A 27,732-nucleotide genomic window follows, 5' to 3' on the forward strand; every position below is an offset into this window, starting at 1 on the left:
AGTTAAAGGTTTCTCTACTTTAACTTTCTGGTCGTCGGGTACAATCGCAGCGGGGTTGTAGTGTGCACTGAAACCACAAGAAAGCGACCCGACCGCGTATGTGGGCACCCCCTGTAAGTCAACACTACAAGGTTATTTACAGGTGGGACTCTGAAAAACTCTGAGTGAAAGATTGAACCAGGGCCATCCGCTCTTTAGTCCCGCAAGATACCAACTAGAGTAACAGGGCGCCCCAAGCAATGCCAGTGCTGCCACGTCACGTTCAAATAGGCGGTAGCATGGATGACCTTGAGCAATGCACACAAACTATCCTTTTTTCAAGTTGAAAAAAAAAAGTGACACATTGTGTAACAAGCCATATTTTTTCATATGATCCAGCCATACATCAGAAGGTATGAATTCAGGCTTTCAAACTTTTACACCTTCTTATCCACAGAAGTTCAGACATAAGAAGGCATGAATTCACACATTCGAACCTCGCCACAATTTCTTTCTTCCGAAACTATAGATACATGAAATGCAGTAAAACTAGTCACAGTCATGCATTACAAAACAACAAATTCTATATTACATATTCTCTTCTCGACATTCTCAAGACTTGCACTTGCTAACCACTCAGTCGCACAGAACATGCATGTTGTTTCAACACAAGACAAGACATTTTCCAGGCATCGTCTCAAGCACTGCTTCTGCAAACCGCACCAAAGACTACAACACTTTGTAGCGGCCTCGGTTGATTGGTTGGTATGAATTTTGCTGAAAAGAGAGAAAAAAAAGGTGTACTGTGAGAACTTGAGGAAAGTTAGGGAAAGATTCATCGCAAAGCTCTTTTTAACTGTAACTGTAACTAAATTCCCAGTAAACTGAACACAGTTGATCAGAAAACAGTGGTTAACTGAAAGAAAATAAAATCCAAATTTTTTTGTCTTCAACTTTAGAAACCTCTCTGGCTCTAAAACTGAAAACCCAATTAAACTGAAGAAAATCAGACGGTCCCATAGATTTTTCAGTTAAGTGGACTCCTTTGTAATTATTAACTCATTTCAGACAATTGACACAACAGTTGCGTGACCCCCGCCGCGCCGCTCGCGACGGTTCCCACAAGCCCTGCGTGATCAACTTCGGAATTTTTTTTCGCTCTACAAATCACACACGGATCGCGTGACCCGCCTCGTGCCTTGTTTGGCCAGGCCTGGGCTACTTAGACTTAGTTTCGTATATCTGGGGCTGCTAGTTTTTAAGTTATTGAAGGCGAAGGACAGTGACCCCAACTGGGGTTGAACTGACCGGAACTCGCGCTGTTTTTTTTCTTCTATACAGCTGATGATAGTAATCCGACAGTCGCGTTGTAGTAACACTGTACTAGTTCTAGTGTCTCAGAATATGACGTGTCTGATAGTTAGGACCCTGGAGATGTACCCGAACACGGCGCGAGTCGTAGTTTTAGGGCTAGATCTAGACTGGTGTTGTTCACGCAACGAAATCAAAACGTCAAGCCATACATCTGTCTCATGTAATTTAGTGTATGGGTCTGAATCAAGGCACAGACCACCTTTTAACAATAGCTGGAGATTCTGTTTAAAAAAAAGCAAACAACCCCCCCCCCCCCCCCCAAACCAGTTTCGGTGTACACATTGACAACCCCCCCCCAGCAAAATAGGCCTTGCTGCAACCCAATAAGAACTGCTCTACTCACCAGTCGGATAAGTTCCTCCTTAATCAGGCGGATGATTTCAGCCTTGGCCTTGCTGATGGCCAGTTCGTTGGTGGCCTCGATAGCCAGGTACAACTTCCGGTCCCCTTCCTTGGGCTCTTTGCCTTGTGGGTAGTACGAGCCTCTCACAGTGATGCCCGCCTCAGAGAACTCCGATATTGTGGCCAGAGCCTCCTGAAACAAACAAAAGATATATATATATATATATAAGTAACAATATAAAATTTAAACCCCCCAAAAATATATATATATAAAAACAACAAACAAACCAAAAAACAAATGCAGTTAAAATTGTCCAAGACGGCCACTCTTTGTCAAAGAGAAAAGTGGACATCTTACACAGTGTCATCATAATGTAAAAAAAATATGCACAAGAGGAAAGGAGAAGTGGCAAATTTGTACAAGTAATTATTTTACTGGTGGCCATAAGAGCCAGTTGACTGTATAATGCTCTTTGAGCTTGGAATATTTGTATAATTTGGTACAAATCAAGTGTTATACGGTACTTGTTACTATTTGCAGAAATCAACACTGTAATCCTTATTCTGCACATTGAAACAGTTATCTAAAGTTCATTAAAACAGAAAATAATTATGACATTTCTTTAGTTTTAGTGAGTATTTTACGGCACTTGCAACACAATAAGGTCATATAAGTGCCTAAGATTAAAGGTGTTACAAGAGAGTAACAAACAGAAAAAAGGAGGGGAGATAAAGACGATAGATGTTTGATAGAAAAGAAGCAAACCACACCAGAGAACCCGCCAACCACTCACTATGACATTTCTAAATACACTTGAAATATATATGGATTTTTTCAAAGCCCAATCTCTAAACACTGTCGTTTTGAGGGCACTAAAAAAAATAGCACACAGAAGAACTCAATTGTGAACAATCAATAATGAAAGCCGGAAAGGCTCCACCACTTTGTGTAAGACTCCGCCATAAGCCATTTTGAAAAGTGACCAATGATGGAGTCCTACGCTGACTGAGCAGCCGTTGGACTTTGAAGCACCGGATCAACCAGTCGTGTAATTACCCTGGAGGTGACTTTCCAGCGAGCTGTCTGTGGGAAGTCGTTGATGTCCAGCTCCTCTTCGTACCGCTTGAAGGTCTCCCCACCAGAGTTCTGCTCCATGATCTGCTCCTCCTCCGAGTGCGGCCGGTAACCCAAGCGAGCGTTCAGCTTCTCTGCAAGCTGTTCTGCTATAGTCTTGGACTGCAAGCAAAAAAAAATTTTTTTTTAATAAATTCTTTACTTTGAACATGGAATAATGCAATATTTTGGCTTCAGCTTATGCATGCAATAACTTTGATTTGACGTATGACATGACTTTATATTCCTATACAGTATAGGCTACATCCTGTGCCTGGAACAGTGGTTTACATAGGCTGTGTTGACCACTCAAAATCCCCCCCCCCCCCCCCCCCGAAAATGTGTCCAAAATCTAGTGGTCGGAGAGTTCAAAAAGAGTAAAGAGAAGCACATTAACAGGATCACTCCTGGATCACAGACATTTAGTGTACGGAGAAAAGCAAGAGATAGACAGACTGAAACAACAGAGGGACAGAAAAGGAGAAAACCTTCCAGTGGCAACCTCAAACCACCCGCATTCAAAGAGCATTAATTACTGTCATTGCCATGAAAAACTGCCAAGCATTCTCAACAGATGTAGTCAAACTTGTAAATGACGACCACCCACTGTTGAGGAGAAAAGTGGTTATCTTGGACAGTCTGATTATGATATTATAGCAAATTGCAAGGGAAGAAAAGGGAAGTGGTTGTTAGAGCAAGTTTGACTGTAGGCCTATTCCTTGCCATCCAGTGAAATTATATGTTTAAAGTCACTACCAGAAATAGTGGCAAAAATCACCTTTTCCAAAGCTCTGTACGTCAGGAAGCACAAGCAACAGGGTTGCTAGACAGACAGGAACAGTAGCAACTTTAAAAAATGCTGTGAAGGTCACTAGACCAGAGTAACCCAAGAAAAGTTGTGGGTTCCATTCCTTGCTCTGCTGGTTAGATGTTGTATCCTTAAAAAACACACTTTATCCTATACCGGTACACCTCATTTCACCTAGCTGAAAATGAGTGACTTGGCAATGGGCAGAGACAGAGAATGTGAATGATAACAGGCGACTAACAGACTGCATAAGCTTCATGTCCTCTACAGGATCCGAATGGTATTCCAAAAATACAGACCAGCCAATGGAATTGTTGGAGGGCGTGTGAGCTTTTAGATGCTACGAGACAACAAAGAAGCACTGTGCTTTAAAATCACATTTATTAACTAAAATTTTAAAAAGAAAAGTGAAAAGTCTTACACAGTGTCATTGTAATGTAAAGCATGTTCAAAGAAGAAAATGAGTTCTAAGGACATTTCGTCCCTCAAAACACGAACTAGCGTAAGCCACATTTTGTTAGTTTTGCAGGAGAGACATTTAAAGATTTGGGCAATTTTTTAAATTTTCACCATCCCATTGTGGTGTCAAATATCCGACCCTGCCCTTAATATTTTGACATAACGTGTGTGGGACAACTACTTTCCAATTGGCTAGAAGCATCTTTGTGAGAATAGTAGGTTTTTGAAGGAAAAATGACCTTTTTGTCGGATACGCTACAACGTGCTACGTCAATGAAAGCCTCCATGTGTGGCTTACGTTACTAGATTGTTGGATACGTTAGTACGTGCTTTTGTATCTAAAGCGTATATTATACTATATATATGTTCATTGCGTGGCTTACGCCTAAATGGTAACTTCCAAATAACAATAAAAATGCAAAGAAAGATCAATAGGGTTTAAATTCACGGGCTGTATTGTCCGTGACAAATGATAATGTTAACAGCAACTCAGAATATGAAGGCGCCAACTGTATATGATTTTTAACTGATTCCATCCATGATTTTTCAGACTCTGGACAGAATTATTTTTCCCTGTTCAGTATAGGACCTGGGGTGCATCTATTTAATGCATTACTGTGAAGCTCTAAGTTACTGTAATATGTATTGTCATGTCAAACTGATGGGAATCAATAGAGGAATCTGTTTATATCAATAACAATTACCTATAATCTGTTTGTATTGCATTTTCCTTCAGACAAAAACGAATGAGAAAAAAATAATTGTGCAACAGCTCTTCGAGAATTTCGAACCGCATTTTCTCAGCTCTACAATCCTATAATCCATAGGAATCAACACACAATTGTAACGATATCACCCTAGCACACATTTATGCTAGAATTTCACAAATTTAGTTGCATATCTTTCTTTGAAGGGCCTTTTTATTATAGCAGGCTCCGTGTTATTTACCCTTAGATCTAGCCTACTTAGCGACAACAAAACAACGATTTTTGCAAGAATTTCACACAGTTTAGATCAATATTGGCGCTCAGAGATTGAGGTCTGGTTTGTTTACAAGTTCTACTTCCTTTCGACAACTTAAAAAGTAGGAACTATGTTAAAAAGTGCACATTTGTTTCGGATTTCGTTGAGCCGCTCACAGCGGTAAAATGGAAGCAGCGGAAAAAGTCAGAAATCGTGCCTCTTAGTTTCCCAGGCCAGCGACATCTGGAAGTCATTAAATCACCGCCGGAACCGCTCCGTGGCGGGTTACGCGGGGGTCACTGGCCGCTCCGTTGCGCATCAGCTACAGGCGGGCAGATCATGGCGTAATTGACACTTTTGACACTAATTATCGGCAGCATCCTCACTCTAACAACGAATTATTCCATACAATAAGAAAAGAGCAAGATTCCCCCTCTCTAACTGCGAAAACCCGATCTCAATGCGACGATATGTGCCGATGTTACAGTGTGTGCAAAATGTTCTGAATTTCATCGAATTTATCAATATGTGTGCGCTGCACTTAATTCACTTTTAATTTCCAAAGTGCTCGCTCAATCTCAACAAATTTTGGTACATGCACTGATGACATATTTGTGCTGTACGTGTATAATTTTCATCATTGTATGAAGGATAGTTCTTGCAATATTAAGTCGTTTACATCTGATTCTCATCCAGTGCCTTGTTAATTGACCCGTGCAATTGCGTATTCTGGATTCTATGCTGTTTTAAGTTCAACACTTCTCTGTTAATTTCATAGATTGTTGTTTCTATGAAAGGCAGACATATTTGTGCTTAATGTGTATACAATTCATCTTTGTTGATTGAGCCGTGTTACGATATGAGGTAGAATCCATTTGCCCGTGATTAATTTCTAACAGGTTTACTGAAATCGCCCTATGGAACACACACACGGGAGACGTTCCTCCTTCCTGAATGAACTTTGTTGCGTTTGCGGGTGTAAGAACGTGACTAAAGTACAACAGAGGCTGATAAGAAAGGCTAGGACATATGAGTCACTGCCAAGGGATATTTTATCATCCAATCATTGTTGACAAAGCGCACTCTATAGGTTTGATTTTCGACTCTCTCAACCAAGCATACAGTCAAATTCATAATGACATCTCACGCAGTGCACCTATTCCGAAAACCTCTATTCCAGGAATTCAGACAGCAATAGTCACGTACATAAAGCTGTACAGAAGACATTTTCCAACAAAGAAAATCCCCAAACAGCGCAATTTAGAACAACACTGCATTTCATCCTTAACACAACACGGCTTTGGCTTGGGCCCGCTGGGAGAAAAGAAACCGAAAGCTGTCACCAGTCTATTTTAAAACTTGAAAAGTGGGTTCAAGGCATCGTAAACAATACGAAAAAACTTCGATACGTTATGAACGCATATTAATTTGCTCCAGAGAGCATCTTCACTGCAGGCACCGAGAAAACAACCACGGCGCCATAGATATGCGTATAGATCTACTGTACAAAATGTGTAAAGAGATCTGTGTCATTAATTTAATGAAGGATACTGTAATGAGAATTTCATCACAAGCCCCACGAATTTGGCTGTTGAACGAAAATGCAAAAATGTGGATTACTAATCTTCCAACAACGATGTCCTTTGGTAAGTAGATACCCACATTAATTGTCTTTATTCTAAGCGAGTTTTAGTGAGTTTATTCCCGCACTTTGGTAGTTACATAGCTTTTAATTCGGTGCATATTTCCTTAATTACCACATATGAAACGGCTGTATTTGATCTCATGCAGTTAAAAAACTATACTAGAAATCTTCGTTGCGTTTTCACAAACTGCACATTGAAAGAAGAAACTCAAAGATGGAACACTATGTGTATATTGATAACCCTGCTTTCATTCGTGAGCGTTGAAACAAAAGTGTGCAAAATTGCCGTGGTTTGTAACTCTGCGCGTGGAGTGAGCGCAGGTAGACTGACCGGCAGCTGACCCCGGTCACGCTGACCTAGCAGCGTACGGCCTGGCGAAACTAAACGACCGCTGATTCGGCGCTGTGTAGGACGTGTTTAGAGGGACGATTTGCACAAGTGATTGTCGTACACAGGTGGTCATTACAGCAGGTTCAACTGTATATCTTTAAACTAGAATTTTTTTTAACTAGAAAGAAAATGTTTATAAAAACAGCATTAGGAAATTAGGAATTACACCTGTCAACCGCTGAGGCCCATAAAAAACACCAATATCGACAGCAAAAACACAAGCGAGAGATCACAAACACAATGGCAACAAAAACACAAGAGTGATCACAAACACAACAACAAAAACACAAGAGTGATCACAAACACAACAAAAACACAAGAGTGATCACAAACACAACAACAAAAACACCAAGAGAAATCAAAACCACTCACGGCTACTTGCGGCACGACCACAGACTCTCCCTTCATAATGGCGATGGCCGCCTGCTGGCTGATGTCCTGCGCTTCAGGGCCCAGGTTCTTCTGGTAGTTGATGCGCGCGGCCAGCTTCCGAGCCAGCTCCAACTTGTGCTGATTGGTGTTACTACTGTTGCCCAGGCCGGGAATCAGCGGCACTGCAGTAGGGGCGGCCTGCTGGTTGACCATGGGCTTAGCTACGTCAGTCACACGCTTACGGCTTGCAAACATGTCCTCAATCTTTTGGTCAATCTGAAGGGACAGAGGCACTCACATATTAGACCTATGGTCAATTTGGGTCAATCAAAGTAGAAGAAAGAGAGTCATAAATTATGGTCAGTCTAGTGGTACATGTGTTGGACAGTGGCAATTGTTCATTGTCTAACGAGACAGAAGTAATCATTCATTTTGGTGAATATTATTAGACAGAAAAAATTATTCTCTTTGGATAATATAACAGGGCAGAGGTGAACATTCATATAATATATCTCTTATTTTCATCACTGAGGAACATGTCAAATTATGGTATTTTCAGAAAGTCATCAAAATAGCCGGAGTTAAAAGTTTGTTTGTTTTTAGCCTGGAAAGCTTGACAAACAGAGGGGAAAAAAATCATCAGATCCTATACATACCTCTTCAAATATCTTATTAGAAATTTAAGGACTATCAAGAACATTTATTTCAATGACAGTAATCTGCATACATAGTGAATGATAGTGCCTAGTCCCATTGGGTTCATAGCCGCCACTCAGGAATTTCAAAAAAAGAGGAAATTCACGCGCAGGCGAACGCACGTTCTCCGAAGGCTGGAGTGAAACCAGTGAGATCCAGAGGAAATATATTGAAACATCTTGCCTTATGGTTTTGGAAGGGAAAACTGTCATATTTGTTAACCATAGGCTACTGAATTAAAATGTATTTGAAAAAGACAACAACAAGGCACTAAGTTGACTAACAAGCATTTGACACGGTAGTTTGGTGACTAAAAATCCAGTGATTGTTGCCAGCTGGTGCCTCATAAAAAGATTTCTTTCACTTTAAACTTGTACATCAATGTAGAGCAGTATTGGATCAAGGAGGCAACACCTTTGCCGATGTACAGAGCGATTTCGGCACTCCTGTAAAATTGCTGTCCTGTTTGCACTTAGTGCCCCTGTAGACGTAGTGTGTTTCTTATTTAGATCTAAACTGAATTAAAATTATAGCCTAGGCTATCTAGATCTAGATTCACTTCCACAGCCACAATAGCCGCCTTGTAAACAAACGGGACCGCATTTGTGAGTGCCACGAATCGCACCAAACGCAAAGAGCTAAAAAACTTTTCAAGTCGCACACCGGCTGCTTCTTTTTCATTCCAGCTCCTTTTATTTTTGCATTCTGCATCAATTTCTCTCGAATTTCTGCCGTTTTCAATGACAACTCACTGTTGCTCCACAATAAACAATGTGAAACTAGCGCTTGGCACAGAAGAACCGAAGTAGAAAGCTTCGGGCGGACATCCGCAAGCTGCGTTTTTGTCTCTCTCCCAGTTCGGTGTTTTCCGCGTCTAAAAAAAAAGTATCGCAATTTGCGACCTAGAGCGGTCCAGCGGAGGAAGGAAGAAAGTAGCAGGAAAAGTAGGATGAAGCGGAGTTTCCACTATTTAGCGGGAAATTGGTAGCTATGAAGATTAGACAATTAACAAAATGTCATAAATAAATGGATTCCTCTGTAGTCTGTAAAACAGAATTAGGAGGAAAAAACAATACAGTGGAGTCTTCTGGTTAAACTGAAATCTGCAGGACTGCTGGATTTCCTTCGGTTCAGACAAAATTTCAGTTTAGAGAGGTAGCTCAAACGGATTGAATTTTTTTTTTTAAATCGTGTGTGTGTGCGTGTTTTCTTTCAATTTACTGCTGTTTTCAGATTAATCGTTCAGTCAAAATGGGTAACTAGAATTCGTTTAGGATTGGAAATTGTTTTCAAGATTTACCAAATTTGTCAAGTCCACGCAAGCCCCAAATACAAAGAAATAGAGAAAATCAAGCGAGGTTAAAAAAACATTTTAAAAATTAACACGGTTAGCTCCCTTGATAAACATGTAGACGGAGTGAAAGCAAGAAGATGAATGAAAAGTGGAAAGCAAAAAATCACACACGTGCACAGCCGACTCCTACGTCATTACTTTCCTCTCATTTCATTGGCATACAGAAAGTTACGCCTCTTGCCATCTGCACTGCGCGCGTCCCACAACATGATTGAACGTGTGGTGAGCCAGATGTGCGGTGCGGTCAGCATAACTCCCCAACCCCCCCTTCCTCCAGCCTCTCGTTGTGAGACAAGGACCACGTTTTGGCTGTAACAATAACAAAGAAACACCTACCAGTGGCCAGAAAGGCTGTAAAGCCCGGTCTTTAGTTGAGAATGCGAAGTGGATTTGTTCGAGGTTGCCAGTGTTGTGTGTTCGGGAACTTAGTAAAGTTAATACAAAGAAAACATAGGGACTGAAATTGGACCAGGCATTACGTTCGAGATACCAAAGAATTTGAGATTTTCGTGTTCGAGATTCGTGGGCTTTAATGTATTCCGTTTAGGCGGACTGTATTTTAATAAATATCCCAGCAACTCACAGAGACTACACCACTGTCCTCGTCGTCAGAGTCGTGCAGGCCCAGCGCGGCCTTCTGTAGCTTCTTCCGATCATCAGCAAGTTGAGCTTCTGTCTCGTCAAATTTGAATCCCTTTCCATGAAATCCACTGGAGCTTTTGACTGTTCTGCCCGCCTGATAAAAGATTGTTTAAAGCACAAAGACCATTAACATTAAGTCGGTACACATCAGCATATTTTATCGTTATTTCGTGAATACAGTTCTGAAAACCAAATCAAAGCCGCATTTGGTTGACACTTGCCCTAATATTTATAGAAACTAGGAAAAATTTTTCAAAGGACAAGAGAAACGAAATCAATACTATAAAAAAAAGAATAAAATGACATACCAAATCCTTCAGAATACCTTTCTCACCTCATTTGTAGCCATTTCTACAAGTTGTAATTTCACATACAATTTGAGCTTCCAAATAGTGATGACAACAATATTTCTTCATCAAAGCAATAAACAAAGTTGTACTATTTATCACTTCAAACTGTGATCCCATCTGCAAGCAATATAAAAAAATTAAGGTGCTTCTTCAAGTTCGAATGATCTATTTTTACTTAGAGCATATTGTTCAATAATATAAATACAAAACTATCCTTTAGTATGTGTTTTACAGCACTTACAGCACAATAAGGTCATATATGTGCCGAAGATTAGAGGTGTTACAAGAGAGTAACAAACACAAAAAAGAAGCAGGGGAGAAAGAGACGAAAGACGTTTGATAGGAAAAAAGAAGCAAACCACACCAGGGCACCCGCCAACCATCCACAAATGATCCAAACTGTTTGAAATTTGCTGCTCTCCCAATTACAAATAGTTTGAGTTCGACCACAAACAAACACATCGACATGATGATGTTCACCTGGGGCTGGATGAAAGAAAGACGCACAGACAAAAACAACAGAGGGAAAACAAGAAGAAAGATCTGCCAGAGGGGCCGTCCAACCACCCACACCATCAACATTAACAAAACTGACAGAAGGTAAATAACGTACAGTACAAGATTGAGACAGAGACCATGACAAAACTATAAAAATACCACTTTATATACTTGCCAATGGATCGACAACAACAACAAACAGTTATATAATACACTCGCCTAAGACATGACCTCATGTATAATACAAGGGGTATCCTTTGACTCAAAATCAGCCCATTTTAGTTGGTCAACTGCATAACAAGGGGTGAATTCCTGTTACATCGGAGGGGGTTCAACATGTATTAAATCAAGTAATTGTTGGGCATCAAATATAAGATCTTACTTTCAAGAACTCTTGGTTGTTGCATTGAAATTGATTTAAACTGTGATACTGGAGTGGCAAGTGATCTAACAAGACACTATGAAGCGCTGCAATCACCATGGAAAATCCTATTCTGTATTATTTCCAATTTTTGGGGGACAAATCCTGGCCGTACGTTGTGCATAAAACACAAAACTGGGGGTATACTTTGGGAAGTCAATATTTTAAAAAATCGCTCGCTCCAATTATAAATAAGTATATATCATTGGTCCGCTGTTAAAATGTGGTAAACCCAAAATATTGCAAGTTCTTTAAATTGCAGTTTGTTCAATTGTTGTATCAGTTACATTGGCTAAATAAATATTTTGTCAAACTTCAAATTCTGAAGGAAAAAAAAAGCAAGTAAAAAATATACAATGTAGGGACAATTGTTAAAGGAATTTAAACGTTTTTTCCTTTCTCCTAACAAATTTTACGTTCTGGGCTCAGTACATATGAACAGCTTGCCAATGATATGGTACTCTATAAACAAAAACAGAGCTCACTCACAGCTTTAGCTTCCTCTTTGTATGTCTCAAACAGAGCTGTCAGATCAGGGGGCACAGGAGAGCCGGACAGCTCCAGGGCTTTGATGATGTCGTTTGCATAACGACCTTGTTCTGATGTTAGGAAAGTGTACGCAAACCCCTTGTTTCCAGCACGCCCAGTCCGTCTGAGGAAAAGCACACAAGTAGATGTTTTCAGCTTTATTTTTGTGAGTTTTACAGCACTTGCAACACAAATAGGTCAGAACGTTATTGCTGAAGATCAGAGGTGTTACTAGAGCGCAATATATCAAAGAAAAGGAGGAGAGATAAGGGCAACAGATGTTTGACAGGAGAAAAGGAGCAAACGAAAATAGAGCACCCAACAACCACCCACTGGCGATTCCTGTACTCTGGCAACCAGAAATAAGGTATAATTATAATATATAATAGAGTTAAACCTGGCCAAGACAACCACCATCCTGTCAGGGAGAAAAGTGGTCATCTTAGACTGGCAGTCCTTTTGGACGGTGTCGTTATAATATAGAAAAAACGCCAGGGGGTACGTGGTAAGTGGTCATTAATTGTTCAGATGGCTTGTCTTAGGCGGTCGTTAGAGCAAGTTTGACAGTAGTTTGAATACCTTTGTTTATTCGTTATCTCTTTTGTATATTTGACATTAATTGTTCAGATGTGTAAACCCTTCCTTGTCGACAACGAAAGACAGATTTGTGAGGACGAATTAAGCCACACCATAATAGTCATATTTCATTTTACACTCTCCCAAATTCAGCAAGGAGAGAACATTAAACCAAGTGAAGAAAATGAAATGACAACTCGCACTGACTTTGTATATTCTTTTCTTACAAGGTTGACTGTTCCACCATGAACCTTGTTTACCCATACAAAATTTTCATTTCCTTACTGACCATTCATGTCTTACACGTGCGATGATCAGTACAAGACAAAATCCTGACATCATCACGTAAGTGCCACGAAAACGCTGTAGACACACGCAACCACAAGAAAGAACTTTACTGCAGCCTTGGACATAAAGACAAGTCATTTGTTTCTGTTCACAAAAACACACTTTTGTAAATTGCAAGAGGGAACGTTTTCTTTATCCGATTTCAGTCCTGATAAGCGTTTAAACAAGTATTGTTCGAAAGGGCAGTTTAAAAAATCTCCCCGTTTCATAACAGACAGTCAACAACAGTGTCTTCATTAGTCCATAGTCTTAAGTCCCTGTGGACACTTTATTCACAGCGTAGATATATGTAATGATATGTGCCACAAACATGTCGCTCATTGAAAATACATCAGATGTTTATTTCTTGGTGGATTTTTACAATTTTGTATACCTATCTGTCTTTTTCTGTTACTAATTCAATTTACAGGTCACTCACCCACATCTGTGCACATAGTCTTCGTAATGATTTGGGCAATTGTAATTGACCACTAGGATGAGCTGCTTCACATCAAGGCCACGAGCAGCTACCGACGTTGCCACCTGGAAGAAAGGAGAAGAGATTAAAAAAAGAACACATTTAAACCATACACTCTTTTTTTTTTAATATAGTAGAGGGTTTTGCGGCGCTCGCAACTGCATAAGGTCATATGAGCGCTAAGGGGTGGGTGTCAAGAGAGAAGACTTTACAGGGAATCAGACTTATTCTGCTCACCTCTCTGCGCACCCCGGAAATAGCAAGTCACAAGAGAGTGACAAACATATAAAAGAAGTACCGGTACAGGAAAATGACAACAGTAAGGATTAAGAAAGAAAAAGCAGCAGTTCCCTGTTGTAAATCAGGCACAGTTATGAGCGTGACATGAACGAGAAATGTCCCCCCCCTTTGGGAATGGCCTAAAGACACTACAGTCAGTGGCACTGCCCCGGGGGGTATACACTCTTTTCGTTCATGAGCGCAGAATACAAGTAAAAGGACAAATACACACACAAAAAAAGAACACTTGTTGGGAGAAGTTAAGATGGAGAAGACAGAGGCAAAAAGAACAAGAACCTACCATTTATATCATACATTCTGACGAGTTGCAGTTTACAATGAATGATCGACCATATAAAGTTAAAAAACACATCTCTATAAGAATGCAACAGTAGCAAGAGAAATTTAAGGAACTATGGGGCTGAAAATTCTCAAGTCTGTAATAAATCAGCACTTTAATAATTCCCAACTTAAAGTCGTGAATGACACTGTTTCAAACATGTTTACAAGGTACACAATTTTTTAATATGTTAATAACACGTCTTTGCAAGGACGTGGAAACAGCAATCGGAATCTACAGGGCTGCAGGACTGAAAAAAACATGTCCGCCACCTACCAGTAGTTTAATGACTCCTGTCTTGAAGTCGTTAATGATGCTGTCTCTGTCGTACTGGTCAATGCCTCCATGTAAGGACAAGCAGGTGTAGGCGTGTTTCAGAAGGTCCTTCATCAAGTCGTCGGCGTGCTCCTGTTTGTCCACAAAGACGAGGACGCTCCCTTGCTCAGAGTACAAGCCCAGCAGCTCCAACAGCTTGAAAAACTTGTTGTCCTCTTCCAGGATAATCTGTGAGGCAAAAGTACAAAGTCAGTGCAGAAGAGCTTTCATACCTGCAGACAGAAATTTTACTCTACTATAACTCAATAGACAATGGTGTATTCATTTTACTAATTAGCGCTTAAAATATGCATCTTTTTATTATTACATTTTGATATGTAGCAGAGAAAGTTGGATAGTAAACGCTTTTAACAGAAATCCAAAAGTAAGTGGTAATACAGATTAGTAAGTACAGCAGTGCCCACACAGCTAACACTGAAACAGCAGAGACAGCTCCGCTACAAGACGCACAGTACTTCTGGAACATCTCTATCTTAATTAGGTCAAAAGAGTTAAGTTAAAAAATAAACATCCTGTGTATTTAGAATGAGCTATGTGATTATAATATACCACTTTATATGCATCTATCTTGTGAAAAAATTATCTAAACATATTATGTTAAGTGACTTTCCCTACTGCGAGCCGCATCGCGGATGTGGCCTTGTTAGACCGAGAGCCAAAAAATACGGCTCGAGTGGCTCGCTAACTATTCCAATCCAGTAATGAAAAGACACGTAATTCTCGGCCGGTCCCCGTTTTCAAAATAATAGAACAGACTTCCGGTTAGCAGATACGAAAGAAAACATAGCACTGAGAGACGATTTTAAGTCATTTCAGGGATTTTTTTTTTGTCCCCTTCGAAACGTACAAAAGAGAAAAAAAGCACTCCCCTGACTTCAGTATATGTCTCATATTTTCACTTCTATATTAGGTACACACACATAACTTTCAGTATTTCTTTGCATTACTTGAGGCAACCTACCTGGGAAGTTTGATTGATGCTGTTGTTGTACTTTTTTTTTTAGATATGACCTCTCAAAGCTGTAAAATTGTTGATTTCATATGACACCTTCAATATTGCATAATCACTTTTAGAAACCCCAAACCTAATATAATTGGAATAATTCTTCAATATTGTATCACCATCTGACAGATTATTTTTTAACCTTCAGTTTGATGGGCCATATGATATGGTTTGTGTGTGTTTAATTGGATGTTTTGACATTTTCCTTTAAAAATAGGTCAGGGAAAAGCCCTGAGCCAGTGGTGGATGTTGGCCTGGTAGGAAAAGAGTAAAAAAAAAAAAAAGTCAGATACATGATTCCACAGTGGAAAACATTCAAGTGGGGAAAAAATCTAAGATCAATTCATAATAAGTGATGACAAAGAAAAAGGAAAAATTATTGCAACTTGTCAAAAATATCCTTGACGAATGCCACGTTAAACTACAGATATAAATTCTCAGGTCAATATAAAAAGGGTAAGTTTCAGCAATGAAAGCCTCATTTTGAAAAGTCATAAGACCGGCTCTCAAGTCGTAAAACTTACCACATGCTGTGAGACGTCCTTACAGACGACACTCCTCCCTCCCACTTGCACTTCAATGGGTTTCTGGAGAATTCGTCTAGCTAAGGCTTCCATTTGGCGAGGGAAAGTGGCAGAAAACATAACTGTCTGTCGATCTGGTCGCACATTGTCAATGATTTTCATTACCTGGAAACAAAAAAATTATTTTTTTCTCACTAGATTTAAGAAGTAAAGGGTACAAGTTTCCCTTTCTTTCCTAATTATAAGGATCAGAGTTTATGCTGAGAAAATTATTTCCCTTTTCAATATCAGTTTTTTATTGTGTTTTTTGGGGCAAGTGTTTAATGGTGCTCACAACTACATAAGGTCATATGAGAGCAGTACACATGAAACATTTTTCAGTTGGAAGGAGATTTTTAATTTGCGCGGGTGGCAGCCGAAGCCTACTCTTATCAATTCAGGACCACCAAGGGATCTTTAACGTTTGCAACATGCACATGGGACCTCCGAGATTTTTCGCTCTTATCAGAGAAGGCAAGGTGTTACATCTTACCAACCATAAGATCAGGGGTTTGGCTGAAAGACAGCAGTAACAAGGAGCCAAGGAGTAGTAGTAGAAAGGCTGCAGAAAGAATCAGGAGCCCAGAGGAGGGGCCAAAGGAGATGTGGGTGTTGGGGCAGAAATTGGAGACGAAAACATACGACAGAACATTGTTGGAGAGCAGGAAAGGAGAACATTTTTTAGAAGAAAATTTTCCTGTCGCTATTCGGATTCCAATCCGAAAAATATTGAATGAGAGGTGAACACCGTAACCTCTCGACCAAGAAAGCCCCATAATATCTGGATTGAGCTAAATTGACATAACACTGTGAGAATAAGCATGCCGTGGATGACTTTTTAAAATAAGTACACAGGGCTCTCATACACCCTTAAATAAAAGTCGAAAAAAGACAAACTGTATTCTCAGACTACAGTAATTTTATTATAGTTTTATCACAAATGTAAGCATAAAGATTTATTTAAAGAGAACTGTTGCATAAACCAATAGTTGTAATAAACTTTTTGTGTATAGATGACCGTAAGCAGACACCTTGTATTTTAAATATCCAAACAGAAACTTTAATGAGTTTTGAACACATTCATCCTACTTGAAAAAAAAAAAAGAAAAAGATAAATCTCTGATTTCTCATAGGTAAAATGACAAAACAAACATGTAAAAAGCCAAATTAAGGGGCTCAACAGCCTAGACGGTTGCCTGTTAACTCCAATTTCTAAGGTCTAGAGTCCAAACCCCCACCAGTGTCAGGGGGTTTTTTTTTGTAATTTTTTTCTTCACTCTCTGATCTTAGGTTAGATAGGTACTAGTCTTTTTCAGATGAGGATGAAAAATGTTGGAGGTCCTGAGTGGAAGTTTTGCACATTTAAGATCCTGTGGCTGTTTTAAAATGGAAAAGAGTACGCCCTTCAGGCCACCAACTGGGAAAAATTCAAAAGTAGCACCTTCCAAAAACTGAAGACACTCTAGTCAGTATAAATATTTCAGATTACTTTTGAAAAACCGCAAATGGCTGCCTGTCAGGCAAGACATGATTCTCCGTTCTAAGTAAACAAAACGATCATGTACAAACAATCGACTGCACCGTAAGTTGAAGACCTTACAGTCAGTTCCTCCATGAGCTCTGACAGTATGACAAGAATAAGAAAGCAAAATCAAACTCACCTGAGGTTCAAAACCCATGTCAAACATTCTGTCTGCCTCATCCAAAACAATGTAGGTAACACGCCGCAAGTTGGTCACCCTTCCTAAAATAAAAACAAACACAAGGTATGCATGCATTAGTAAACAAAGGAATACAGCTGAAGTTCTCTGATAAATCACAATTAGCAAAAATCTTCTAACGGTTACATTTCTCTCCCATTTAAGTGCTCATGTGCAAACATGTCTTTACAAGAGTGCAAAAGAGCAAGCATACATTTAAGTGAGTGAGCCAAAGTGTACGCAGTTGCTAGTCATAACCAGACTAATACTTAGTGAAAGCAAGGCTAATTAGAGCCGTACCACAATGAAGCACAAAATAACCCCACAAATAAACTGAGGCAGAGGCCTGAGTTTCTTTAAGATTTCTGAGCAAAACATTCAGTACATGCAGAGTTCACTTTAATTTTCACCATAAAAATTATTGCTCACCATTGTTAGCCGTCAACATGTCAATCATGCGCCCAGGTGTGCACACAATAACCTCGCAGCCCCTTTTCAACTCTGCAATTTGCTCCGAGATGCCAGTTCCTCCATAGACACAGACCACTTTGAGACCGTGAGGTTTAGTGAACTTCTTGCACTCAGTTGAAATCTGCAATGCCAGTTCTCTGGTTGGAATCATCAAGATGGCTGAAAAACCCAAGAAAGCATCCTTTAATAAGCTCACACAGAGACAAAAATATCCAAAGTTAATGTAATTTAGTAACATGCCCCCCCCCCCCCCCCCCCCCCCCCCATTGTTGAATATTGGTGTTCAGAATGAAATAGTCACTCCACAATATTGAAGTACCTCTGATGTGAATATATTAAAAAAACAAAAAAAACCAGAGAACTTTGAACCGACAGTTTGTAACCCAAAAAAATTCTGGAGGATCAAGACAATCAAGAGAGGAGGTGATATACCTACCAACCACTCCATGACAAAAAACAGTTTTCCTCAGTATCCTCCCTTAAAATCAAAGTTTGGGGGGGAAACGTCACTAGAACCCCAATAAATTCTGATTACATAATGAACAGATTGTGGGGAAAGAAAGGTGTGTTATTATATTACAAGTACATGCAAATAAAGGCAAATCAAAACGTGTATTTTCTTGTCAATTATGATAAGTTAAAAATGGAATTCAAGAGAATTTTGTGCAACTCCAATTAGAATTCTTTCATGTGGAATAAGAAAACCCAAACAAAAACAACCCCCCCCCCCCCCCCAACATTTATTATATCGCAGTTCTTGTCAGGTCTGGTACATCCCTGAACCTACTCAGCACAGGAACTTATTCATATTCATAATAACTTCTTTATCAGATTAACGCATGCTGTTAGACTAATCATTTCTCTTCACAATATACCACAACCCACAAACTCAAAAGGTAGAATAACGGATAAACAGCTCTGCTCAAGGTACAGGAGTAAAATCTACGTCGGTGTACACAATTTCTGCCTTCTTTTATACTTCCTTCTAGTTCTTCCCCCCTTCCCCCCTCGTCAAGACCTCCATCTGCAGAATAACAAAATGATGTCTAGTAGGGTGCTGAACTCTTACAAAAACAAAATCTCCTCCCTACCAACTTACCGATAGGTCCATCCCCTTCTTCAAGCGGCGGCTGATCCATGATGTGCCGAATCATAGGAAGGACAAAGGCCAGCGTCTTTCCACTGCCGGTCTTGGCAATGCCAATCACGTCTCGCCCTGACATTATGGCTGGAATGGCTTGGGACTGGATGGGGGTTGGCTTCTCATAGTTGTTTCTGTAGCTCAGAAAAGTAAAAGGCTGTTAAAGAGTCTGGTAGCACTTACAACGACTTCCCTGTAACTCATTTGGTCAACCCAAGAAGACCAAACTGTCTTAAGTACCATTTCCATTGTTTCAAGAAAAATCAAAATTGAAAATGTTGGCTATTTATGATTTGTAATACAACTACTCATTAAGTTCTTGTTCTTGTTTTATGTGATAGTTCACAATTGTGTAGTAATATATTTAACCCTTGTCCTGCGGGGGACGGGTTTATGTCGCCCGATAAGCCTATTTCAGCACCTCGCCTTCGTTCTGGTCCCAGATCAGTGTAGCCCCTGGCTCAGTGCACGCGCATCATCTTACGTGAAATTCGGGTCCCGGGTCGGATCCCCATTCACGCAGATCAAGTGTGTGAGCGCCAGTCTCTTGAGTTTGTGTGCGTTTGTGGCCTTCTTATAGAACCGCCTGCGTTGGTTCGTAATCGAGGCATACGTCTCATTCAAAACACGTCAAGTTGGTAGCTCTAGATGTTCGTCCAATGAAATTATAAAAGAAATTGACCCACTTAGACATGAGGAGCTCGAAAGGATAGTCAGGAAACAAGACTTCCATTTTTCTATACAAAATCTTTCAAATGAGCTTGATTTTGTATGGAATGATACTACCTGATAAAAAATAAGCTTGTTTGATAGTTTTGAATACCATTGTGCAGGTACAAAGAACAATTTGAGAACAAAACATTCGGAAATTGACCTATATCATCCCCTTTCGAACCTCAGGTCATTGATAACAACAAGAGCCTCCAGAAAGGTTATTTGAAAGGGCATAACTTCTCGTAATGTCTTATCAGCTTGTGAGAGGGGGTTATTCATGTGTTTGTAACACTTTATAAATAGAAAGCTATGAAAGATAGAGCGTTATTTTCATCATTGATTAACACACTCCCACGGTATGTATTCACGGCGAAAACACATGTTTCCCGGCGGCATGTCCGGCACGTCCGACGTAATCGGTTGCTGATAAGATTCGCATCTCAGCACAGACGCAGGACAAGAGTTAATCATATTTCTGTTTTATTTTTTAAAAGTTCATAATTTTGGCACTTGAGACAATATCGCTTTCAAGGATTGTGGGGACCAGTTTATTCATTCCACTTAACCATCTTAGTATTCACAGAGGCATACACACAAAATCTAAAAACAATAAACTCATGTTGTTCCAATCCAAGACATATTGTCAATACAGACTACTGTGACAGTCCCACTTTGCTTTTGTCCTTTGACCAAAAAAGTACTTTAAGTAGATGCCTTCTGTATGAGAAAATCTCTCAAAATGACAGGGCATCGGATTTATTACAAGAATAGAATACAGTCAAGCCTGCTTTAACGGCCACCTGTATAATACAGCCACTCCCTCTTTCCCGCCTCGCATTTTATTTAAAATATATTATAAAGACTTGGTGTATGAAAAAGAAAGGATGATGATGCAAAAGCAAAAAGACTCGAAACAAACAAAAAAAGCAGTTTCTCAAACTTGCCTTTTCAAAGCATCCATGACCTTCTTACTGACCCCGCAGTGCGCCCAGGTCTTGATTGGCTTGGGGCAGTGTTTGCCTCTCACAGTGATGCCTTCAAGGTCATTCCTCAGGCCTTCCACCTCTGGATGAAAAAAAGAACAAATGAATGAATGAATGAGATTTCGTATGAATTTTACGGCACGAATGAATAAATGAATGAATGAATGAAAGAATGATTGAATGAATGAATGAATGAATGAATGAATGAATGAACAACGAGAACGAGGACACTGTCATTTGATCTGATATAGACCTGCATGTGAGCCTCAACCAGATTGTCTGAAAATTTTGCGCAACCCCCCCCCCCAAAAAAAAGCCTTTGTGGGTGTCATAAGGAAGGACATCCAAATAACGAGCGACCACCCCAACAAACAGAATAAAGAAGAGACCTAACCCTAACCCTACCCCCAAAAAGAACCTGCAACGGGCCTCATGTAAAAAGGCCAAAACAAGTCCTGAATGAAAAAAAAAATTGTATTAAAAAAACACACTCCAAAACAAACAAGGAGCATAGATCTATATGGCTTACATCTACATTGCTATAGGGTTTGATACAATAACACAATAATAGAATTGGAATATGAATCCTCCATATAGATCTAGTCTAGTAATCTAAATAAATCTAGATCTAGATCTAGATCTTGTAGAACAAGTGAATAGGAATAGGCCTTGAACTAGAAATCCGCATCCGATTCCGAACAGAGGGACTCAGCTGAGTCTAGATTCTAGATCTAGAGATCTAGATATAATCTAGATCTAAATAAATAAATAATTCACGCACCTGATGAAATGCTTATTTTTACCAATATTAATATTACAGCACAACCTATGATAGGTTTTGACACAATAGAATTGGAATATGAATCCTCCATTGAGGTCTATAATGATCTATATAAATCTAGATCTAGATCTAGATTCTATTAGAACAAGAGAGTCGGACTTGAATGAATCCACACGATCTGAACAATTGAATTAGTCAATAAACGAAATTCAAAATGGCCGCTCGAGCACGAAACTGAAAGTAGATAATTTAGGTTGTCGTCCTTTTTCGTATTCGCATTTCTACTTAGGTTCCGACAATTATGTCGGAAACGCCGACGTCGGCAGTCGGCGGTGCGCGTGTCAGCGGTCGGCACGAAAACGAAAGTGCCGACGAAGCCGACGGGAGAAAAAGGGGTCGCTGGCAGTCGGCCAGGCCTCGCACTACGCACATTGACTGATACAGGCGGGCCTAGCGATAGCATCGGCCGGTTTGCGGGTCGGGTCGCGATTGTCGGATTTCAGACGATTGTCGGCAAACATGCAGGTCTACTGATACCACTGAATAAAACATAGAGGGGGAAAAAAAAGTAGAATGCGCAGTTTCAACAAAGCATAACAGCAGTACACAACCACAGCATCCACTGCTTAGTATATCACTTATATCAGTGGTATTATCATGGCACAACATAAACAAAATCTCACAATACCGGGTGGCCTTTCAACTATTTTTTCTAGTAGAGGTTTTACGGCCCTCGCAACTGCATAAGGTCATATGAGCGCCAAGGGGTGGGTGTCAACAGAGAAGTCTTTACAGGGAATCAGACTTATTCTGCTCACCTCTCTAGCTTCAACAGCACAAGGCCTGCTTCGACTATCAAGGCACCCCTGAAATAGCAGTTCACAAGAGAGTGACAAACATACAAAAGAAGTAGAGGAAATGACAATAGTAAGGATTAGGAAAGAAAAAGCAGCAGTTCCCTGTGGCAGATCAGGCACAGTTATGAGCATGACATGATGAATCAGCCCATTTACAATTCTACTAAGCTTGAACGAGATATGTCCCCCCCCTTTGGGAATGGCTTAAAGACACTTCAGTCAGTGGTACCGCCCCGGGGGGTCTTTCAACTATGACACAAAAAGGAGAGATTTGGTTTGCAACTTGTGAAGAATCAAATCTGGGATAAAACACTAAAAGGAAAAAACAACATCCCAAGGACCTACCCATAAACAATACCTGCTCCAAATACCTTATAATAAATATTTGTAAAGTTAAAATTAAGCGTTTTTATGCTCCTTTCGCCCCCTTCAACACAATTTAGTTCAATTAGGAAGCAGGCTTCCGACCCTGCCTGTCAGGGCTAACCCGACCTGAGAGGGACACAACATCCCAGCAGAATTATAAAAACTAGTAATAAAAGTACCCGTTCTACGAACGGAATAATAATGAAGAATTATTAGGAAAGTTAAGAAGAGGGAAAAGACTGAAAACAGGAAAGAAACAAAACACAAATATTTTACCTTGAATTTATCCATGTAGCACCCCCTCTTGCCTACCTCTAGGGGTAAGACTTCTTCTCCCTCTTCGAAGGCGTGGCATTTTCTCCTAAAGTTCCAGCTCAATCACTTTTTTAAAAAAGAGTTAGGCCTACATGCCAATTGTTGCTTCCTAGAAGAACCTAATCTAGATTCTAGATCTAGCCTAGATCTCAAAGGATTATAAAGATATAGACATAGGCCAATAATTGAAAGAAGGAGCCTTTGCCCATATATAGATCTAAGTTTAGAAATTCACATTTTTAACAACCGACAGGCGTCACATAGGTTATCGAAATATCACAGATCTAGATTCTACTTTCATTTCGTGATTCTTCTTGATCTCTATTTATCTCGATACATAAAGTAGGTCTACGGTAGGCTAGACTACTCTTTGCGCTTTCGACGACACCCTCCCTGTCACTTTCACCACCCTTCCTCTGTTAGTGCTTTCTGCCCCCCCCCCCCCCTCTCTCTCTCTCTCTCTCTCTCCCCCCCCCCCTCTCCCAAGGTAGGGTAATAAACGAAAAAGTCACCACTTTGTAACACGTATTACTATTTGATTCTTCTTCTCCTTCTTATTTCTTCTTGTTCTCCCCCTCCTCCTCCTCTAATTCCTCCTGCTCCTCCTCCTTCTTCTTCTTTTTCTTCTTCTCTGCCTCCTCCTCCTCTCCTCCTTCTTCCTCTTCCTTCTTCTTCTCCTCCTCCTCCTCCTGTTCCTCCTCCCCATTCTTCTTCTTCTTCTTCATTTCTCCTCCTCCTCCATCTACACCTACACCTCCTCCTCTTCCTCCTCCCCCCAAAGGCGTGAGACCGAAACCGGGAATTCCCGAAAACCTACTTTATGTACAACTGAACACAAAATACCCCTCGGCGCAGACGGCACTCCGCAGTGAATCTACAATGTCGAAGCAAATGATGGAGATCGCTACAAAAGGACTGAATTTAACTTAAACTGGGCTTTCTTCTTACACATTTGATCTTAATGAAAATACAATAGTGCAACACTACGTTTCAAATTATGGGTACAGGCAAAGTTACATATTTTTGCATTCTGTAGTTTTTGAGAATATACTGTTCGCAATATTTGGCCTTAGCTCCATTAGTAGTAAGATGTCCTCCCCAATTGAGAATAGAACTTGGGTCTCCGGCTTGCGACAGCAAAGCACCTAACCGCTACACCACAAACCCTGGCAAAAGCATTTGTAATTAGGTTTACCTTCAGCAGTCATGCGACCAATTTCAGGCACCTCGACATAGAAGGACTTGCGGTAAGAAGCATAGTAGATTTTCTCATGATCAACGGAGTTCAAATCCTGAAAGAGAAAGAAGAACACATTACAGGGGACATGTGTCCCACCCTCAAGAACAGCCTGGTGGAGCTAGAACAGGTGACAAAAGTTAGGGAAAATAAAAACACTAATAAATCAAATAGTCAAACACTAACAAATTGACTCAATCATGGTTACTAATATTCTCTTATAGACCAATTATAATTTTGAAATAGCATTGTACCTACTCACATTTTCTTTAATTGATTGTCTGATATAAATAAGATCACCAACATCGCACTTAAAAAAAGGGACATGGGACCAGAACCCCCCCATACACACACACACACACACAATTACAGAACTACAAATATAAAAATCTTTAGACTTATTTAAAAAATGAGAGCATTGAAAATGATCACATTTTTAAAATTCTTTTACGAATTTACTTGATTCATTTTTCAACCTGAAAATCTTTTTTTTAAATATACAAAGTAGTTGGTGCACTAGAACACTCTTTCAACTTTAAAACCCAAGACACAGATAGTAATTTTCATTTGATATAACACAACCCGACACAGGACTAAAGGAAGAAAAAAATCCTTCAAGCATTAAATCCTTAACAAATGACAAAAACAATGACAGAACAATGAAATCCATGACAGAGTCAGCTAACAAGGCACTTTTCTATAAGCTATAACATAAGAATACAATATGGCTGGAACAGATGTCCCCACTGCAGAGGAATCTGTTAACCAAAAACTGCATTGTGAGACAAGACAAGACTGAAGGCTGAAGGGCATATAGAAGCCAAATGGTGTACCTCAACAGCCTTATGTTACTGAAACTTCAATAACAACACGTGTGAATATTTTCTAGCATCTTTATTGAGTACATTGCGCTAGGTCATTATGATATTCAAGTTTTACCTTTTTGCGCTTTGCATAATTCGCCATGGTTGAATCCAGATCTTCTTCCTCTTCTTCAGATGAATACTGAGAGATAACAAAGTTGTATAAAATTAACACCACACTCTAAAATCCTCAAAGTAGACAACAGACATAAAATAACAGCAGTATCTTGATTGCTCAAAGCAGAAATAAAAAGGTCAAAATTTAGCCCACGCGCATGTAATACACTAACCTTAAGTATTAAATTTTAATAATTTAGTACCATTATGAAAACAAACAAACACATATTAACTTAAAAAACCCAACCCCATAACAATGATAATGAGTGATACAAGACCAAAATGACAGATGCAAGCAGTACATGTGGCAGAGGTCCATCATTTTAACATTAAGCCACGGCAAGAGAAATGTAAAAAAAATAATAAAATAATACAGCACCAGGTGCATTACTATGGAGAAGAGATTTAAAAGACAGATAGTTTTTTTAAACGCACCACCCCTCCCCCAAATACACACGCACCCAGGGAAATAAAGACTTGGCACAAATCAAAGGCACAGATAATTCAACAAAGTTTAAAGAGACAGACACTAAAGAAGCAGGCTCTATGTTTGTAAAATTAACTCTTTTAACCCTGAGTTTTTTGCCACCGTTTCCCAGAGTTTTTTCTACAGCCACATATACCTGGTGCAGTATGTCACATTATAACCCCAAAAGCTTGCCTGCAACTTTTAAAAGGCGGAAACAACGGCTTAGTCATTATTAAAAAACTTGGATCAGGAATAGTTCAGAAAAACAAGCAAAAACTAGCACCAAATGAACCGAAACAGTTGTTACTAGTATCGGACCCTCCCAGTGTCTGATGGGGAATAGAGTTGTATTACCGCCAGACGCTCCAAGCACCCGATGGGGTTTAACTTTTTCTGGGCGTACTCGGTGCGAGTCCACACCCCTTGCGGACGAAATATCGGCTGTGATAGGGTGCTTCAGTATTGTTTCGTTTTAACACGATCCTTCATTTATAATTACTTTTTATTGCTATTGAAAAACTCGGAAAGGATTTAGGAAACGAAAACATCTAGTTTCACTTTGTCAAAGCGTGGGTTGGGGAAAAAACGAGTGAATTAGTTCTTGTGGTCTTGCATCAACAAAACGATGTAACCAGACTCAGATAAATATAAATTTAAAAAATTGGTAAATTGCTTTCAAATAAAAAGCTGCGCATTCAGAAATTTATGGATTATGCTCTTGGCCTGTATATGATAAGATAGCTATGCTGATTTGCTTTCACAAGTTTGGTGAATGTAATTTTTTCCGTCAAAATTTATCTTTCTCGTCACCATCGCCATTTCTAACCCTTCTATTGCATACCTATGTTCAAAATTAATCCTTGTTTTATATTGGGATGTATTCCTCATTCAATTCCCTTTAATTTGATATACCATTTTTACGTTTGGAGAGATGGTTATGCTTCTATGAAGTAATTTTGTACACCACCTGCATAGCCAAAGCGAGCCACAGGTTAATTATGTCTAGACCCCAAATATCTACGTCCGGAAAAAGTTAAAAAGTTAAGGTGAGAGTGTATGAGAACTGATTTGATTCTGCTATATGAAAGACACCAAAGTAAAATCAATTTTCTCAGTCGTAAACTAAAGTGCTCTCATCTTTTCAATCAGAAATATGTACCAATGACCGAAAGAAGGTTTGTGAAACACGTTTAGGCTCAAGAAATATTAAAAAGAAGACAAAACATGAAACAAATTACAAACCTCCAATGCATCCATGTTGTTCAGCATGAGTTCCCCTTTCTCCTTGGCAGGGTCTTCTTTTTTCACAACAGTCATGATTCGAGTGACAACTTTCCCCTGCAACAACAAACAAATCATTAAAAATAGCATGATGTACTAGTCTGTTATAAAAAAAGTATTGACAAACAGACGGTCATCAAGATGTGAAAACAAGCAAAATAGAACATTACACAGAAACAATGGAGTGGAGGGACAATACAAAAGTAGGACCAGCATCATGTGGCAAAGTGTGACCCCCAGCTTTGTGATAAAAAAAAGTTGAACGCTGTCATATTCAATGTAACAATTTTCTTCTTTCCTCAAATATAAGATTTTTTTTTTAAGAGCTTAGAAGTGGAGAGTGAAATATCAAATTTTTTACCTCACAAAACCTAAATCAACAGAATTTTTCATCATTGTGACAAATTTCTTACTACTAAAAACATGTGAAATTTATTATCATCATCATCACCGACTAAATAATTCCACTTTTTCTTGATCTGTTTTTCTTGTTTTGTTCTTGGAATAAAACAATTTGCACCATTTCAACATATTTTTACGTCACCCACAATTATCGGCACCAAAATCAGGACACAAGAAAAGCGTGGCAACCTTACCAC

General features: G+C 39.6%; 1 protein-coding gene across 1 annotated transcript in view; it reads right to left on the minus strand.

Moving 5' to 3' along the window:
* Window positions 1-348: 348 nt before the first annotated feature.
* Window positions 349-27,732, minus strand: part of LOC101858852 (probable ATP-dependent RNA helicase DDX46) — a 36,455-nt gene continuing 9,071 nt past the window's right edge. The window contains exons 6-21 of the mRNA XM_005095540.3: window positions 27,095-27,190; window positions 25,343-25,408; window positions 24,362-24,458; window positions 20,809-20,929; window positions 19,109-19,284; window positions 17,968-18,168; window positions 17,500-17,582; window positions 15,800-15,964; window positions 14,213-14,440; window positions 13,279-13,382; window positions 11,898-12,060; window positions 10,081-10,233; window positions 7,448-7,723; window positions 2,753-2,932; window positions 1,697-1,888; window positions 349-756 (exon numbers count right to left, since the gene is read on the minus strand). Of these exons, the coding sequence (XP_005095597.1) occupies window positions 709-756; window positions 1,697-1,888; window positions 2,753-2,932; window positions 7,448-7,723; window positions 10,081-10,233; window positions 11,898-12,060; window positions 13,279-13,382; window positions 14,213-14,440; window positions 15,800-15,964; window positions 17,500-17,582; window positions 17,968-18,168; window positions 19,109-19,284; window positions 20,809-20,929; window positions 24,362-24,458; window positions 25,343-25,408; window positions 27,095-27,190 (2,349 nt within the window). The 3' untranslated portion in view covers window positions 349-708. The remainder of the gene's footprint in view (window positions 757-1,696; window positions 1,889-2,752; window positions 2,933-7,447; window positions 7,724-10,080; window positions 10,234-11,897; window positions 12,061-13,278; window positions 13,383-14,212; window positions 14,441-15,799; window positions 15,965-17,499; window positions 17,583-17,967; window positions 18,169-19,108; window positions 19,285-20,808; window positions 20,930-24,361; window positions 24,459-25,342; window positions 25,409-27,094; window positions 27,191-27,732) is intronic.

This window comes from Aplysia californica, unplaced genomic scaffold, assembly GCF_000002075.1.
Source record: "Aplysia californica isolate F4 #8 unplaced genomic scaffold, AplCal3.0 scaffold00106, whole genome shotgun sequence".
Lineage (NCBI taxonomy): Eukaryota > Metazoa > Mollusca > Gastropoda > Aplysiida > Aplysiidae > Aplysia > Aplysia californica.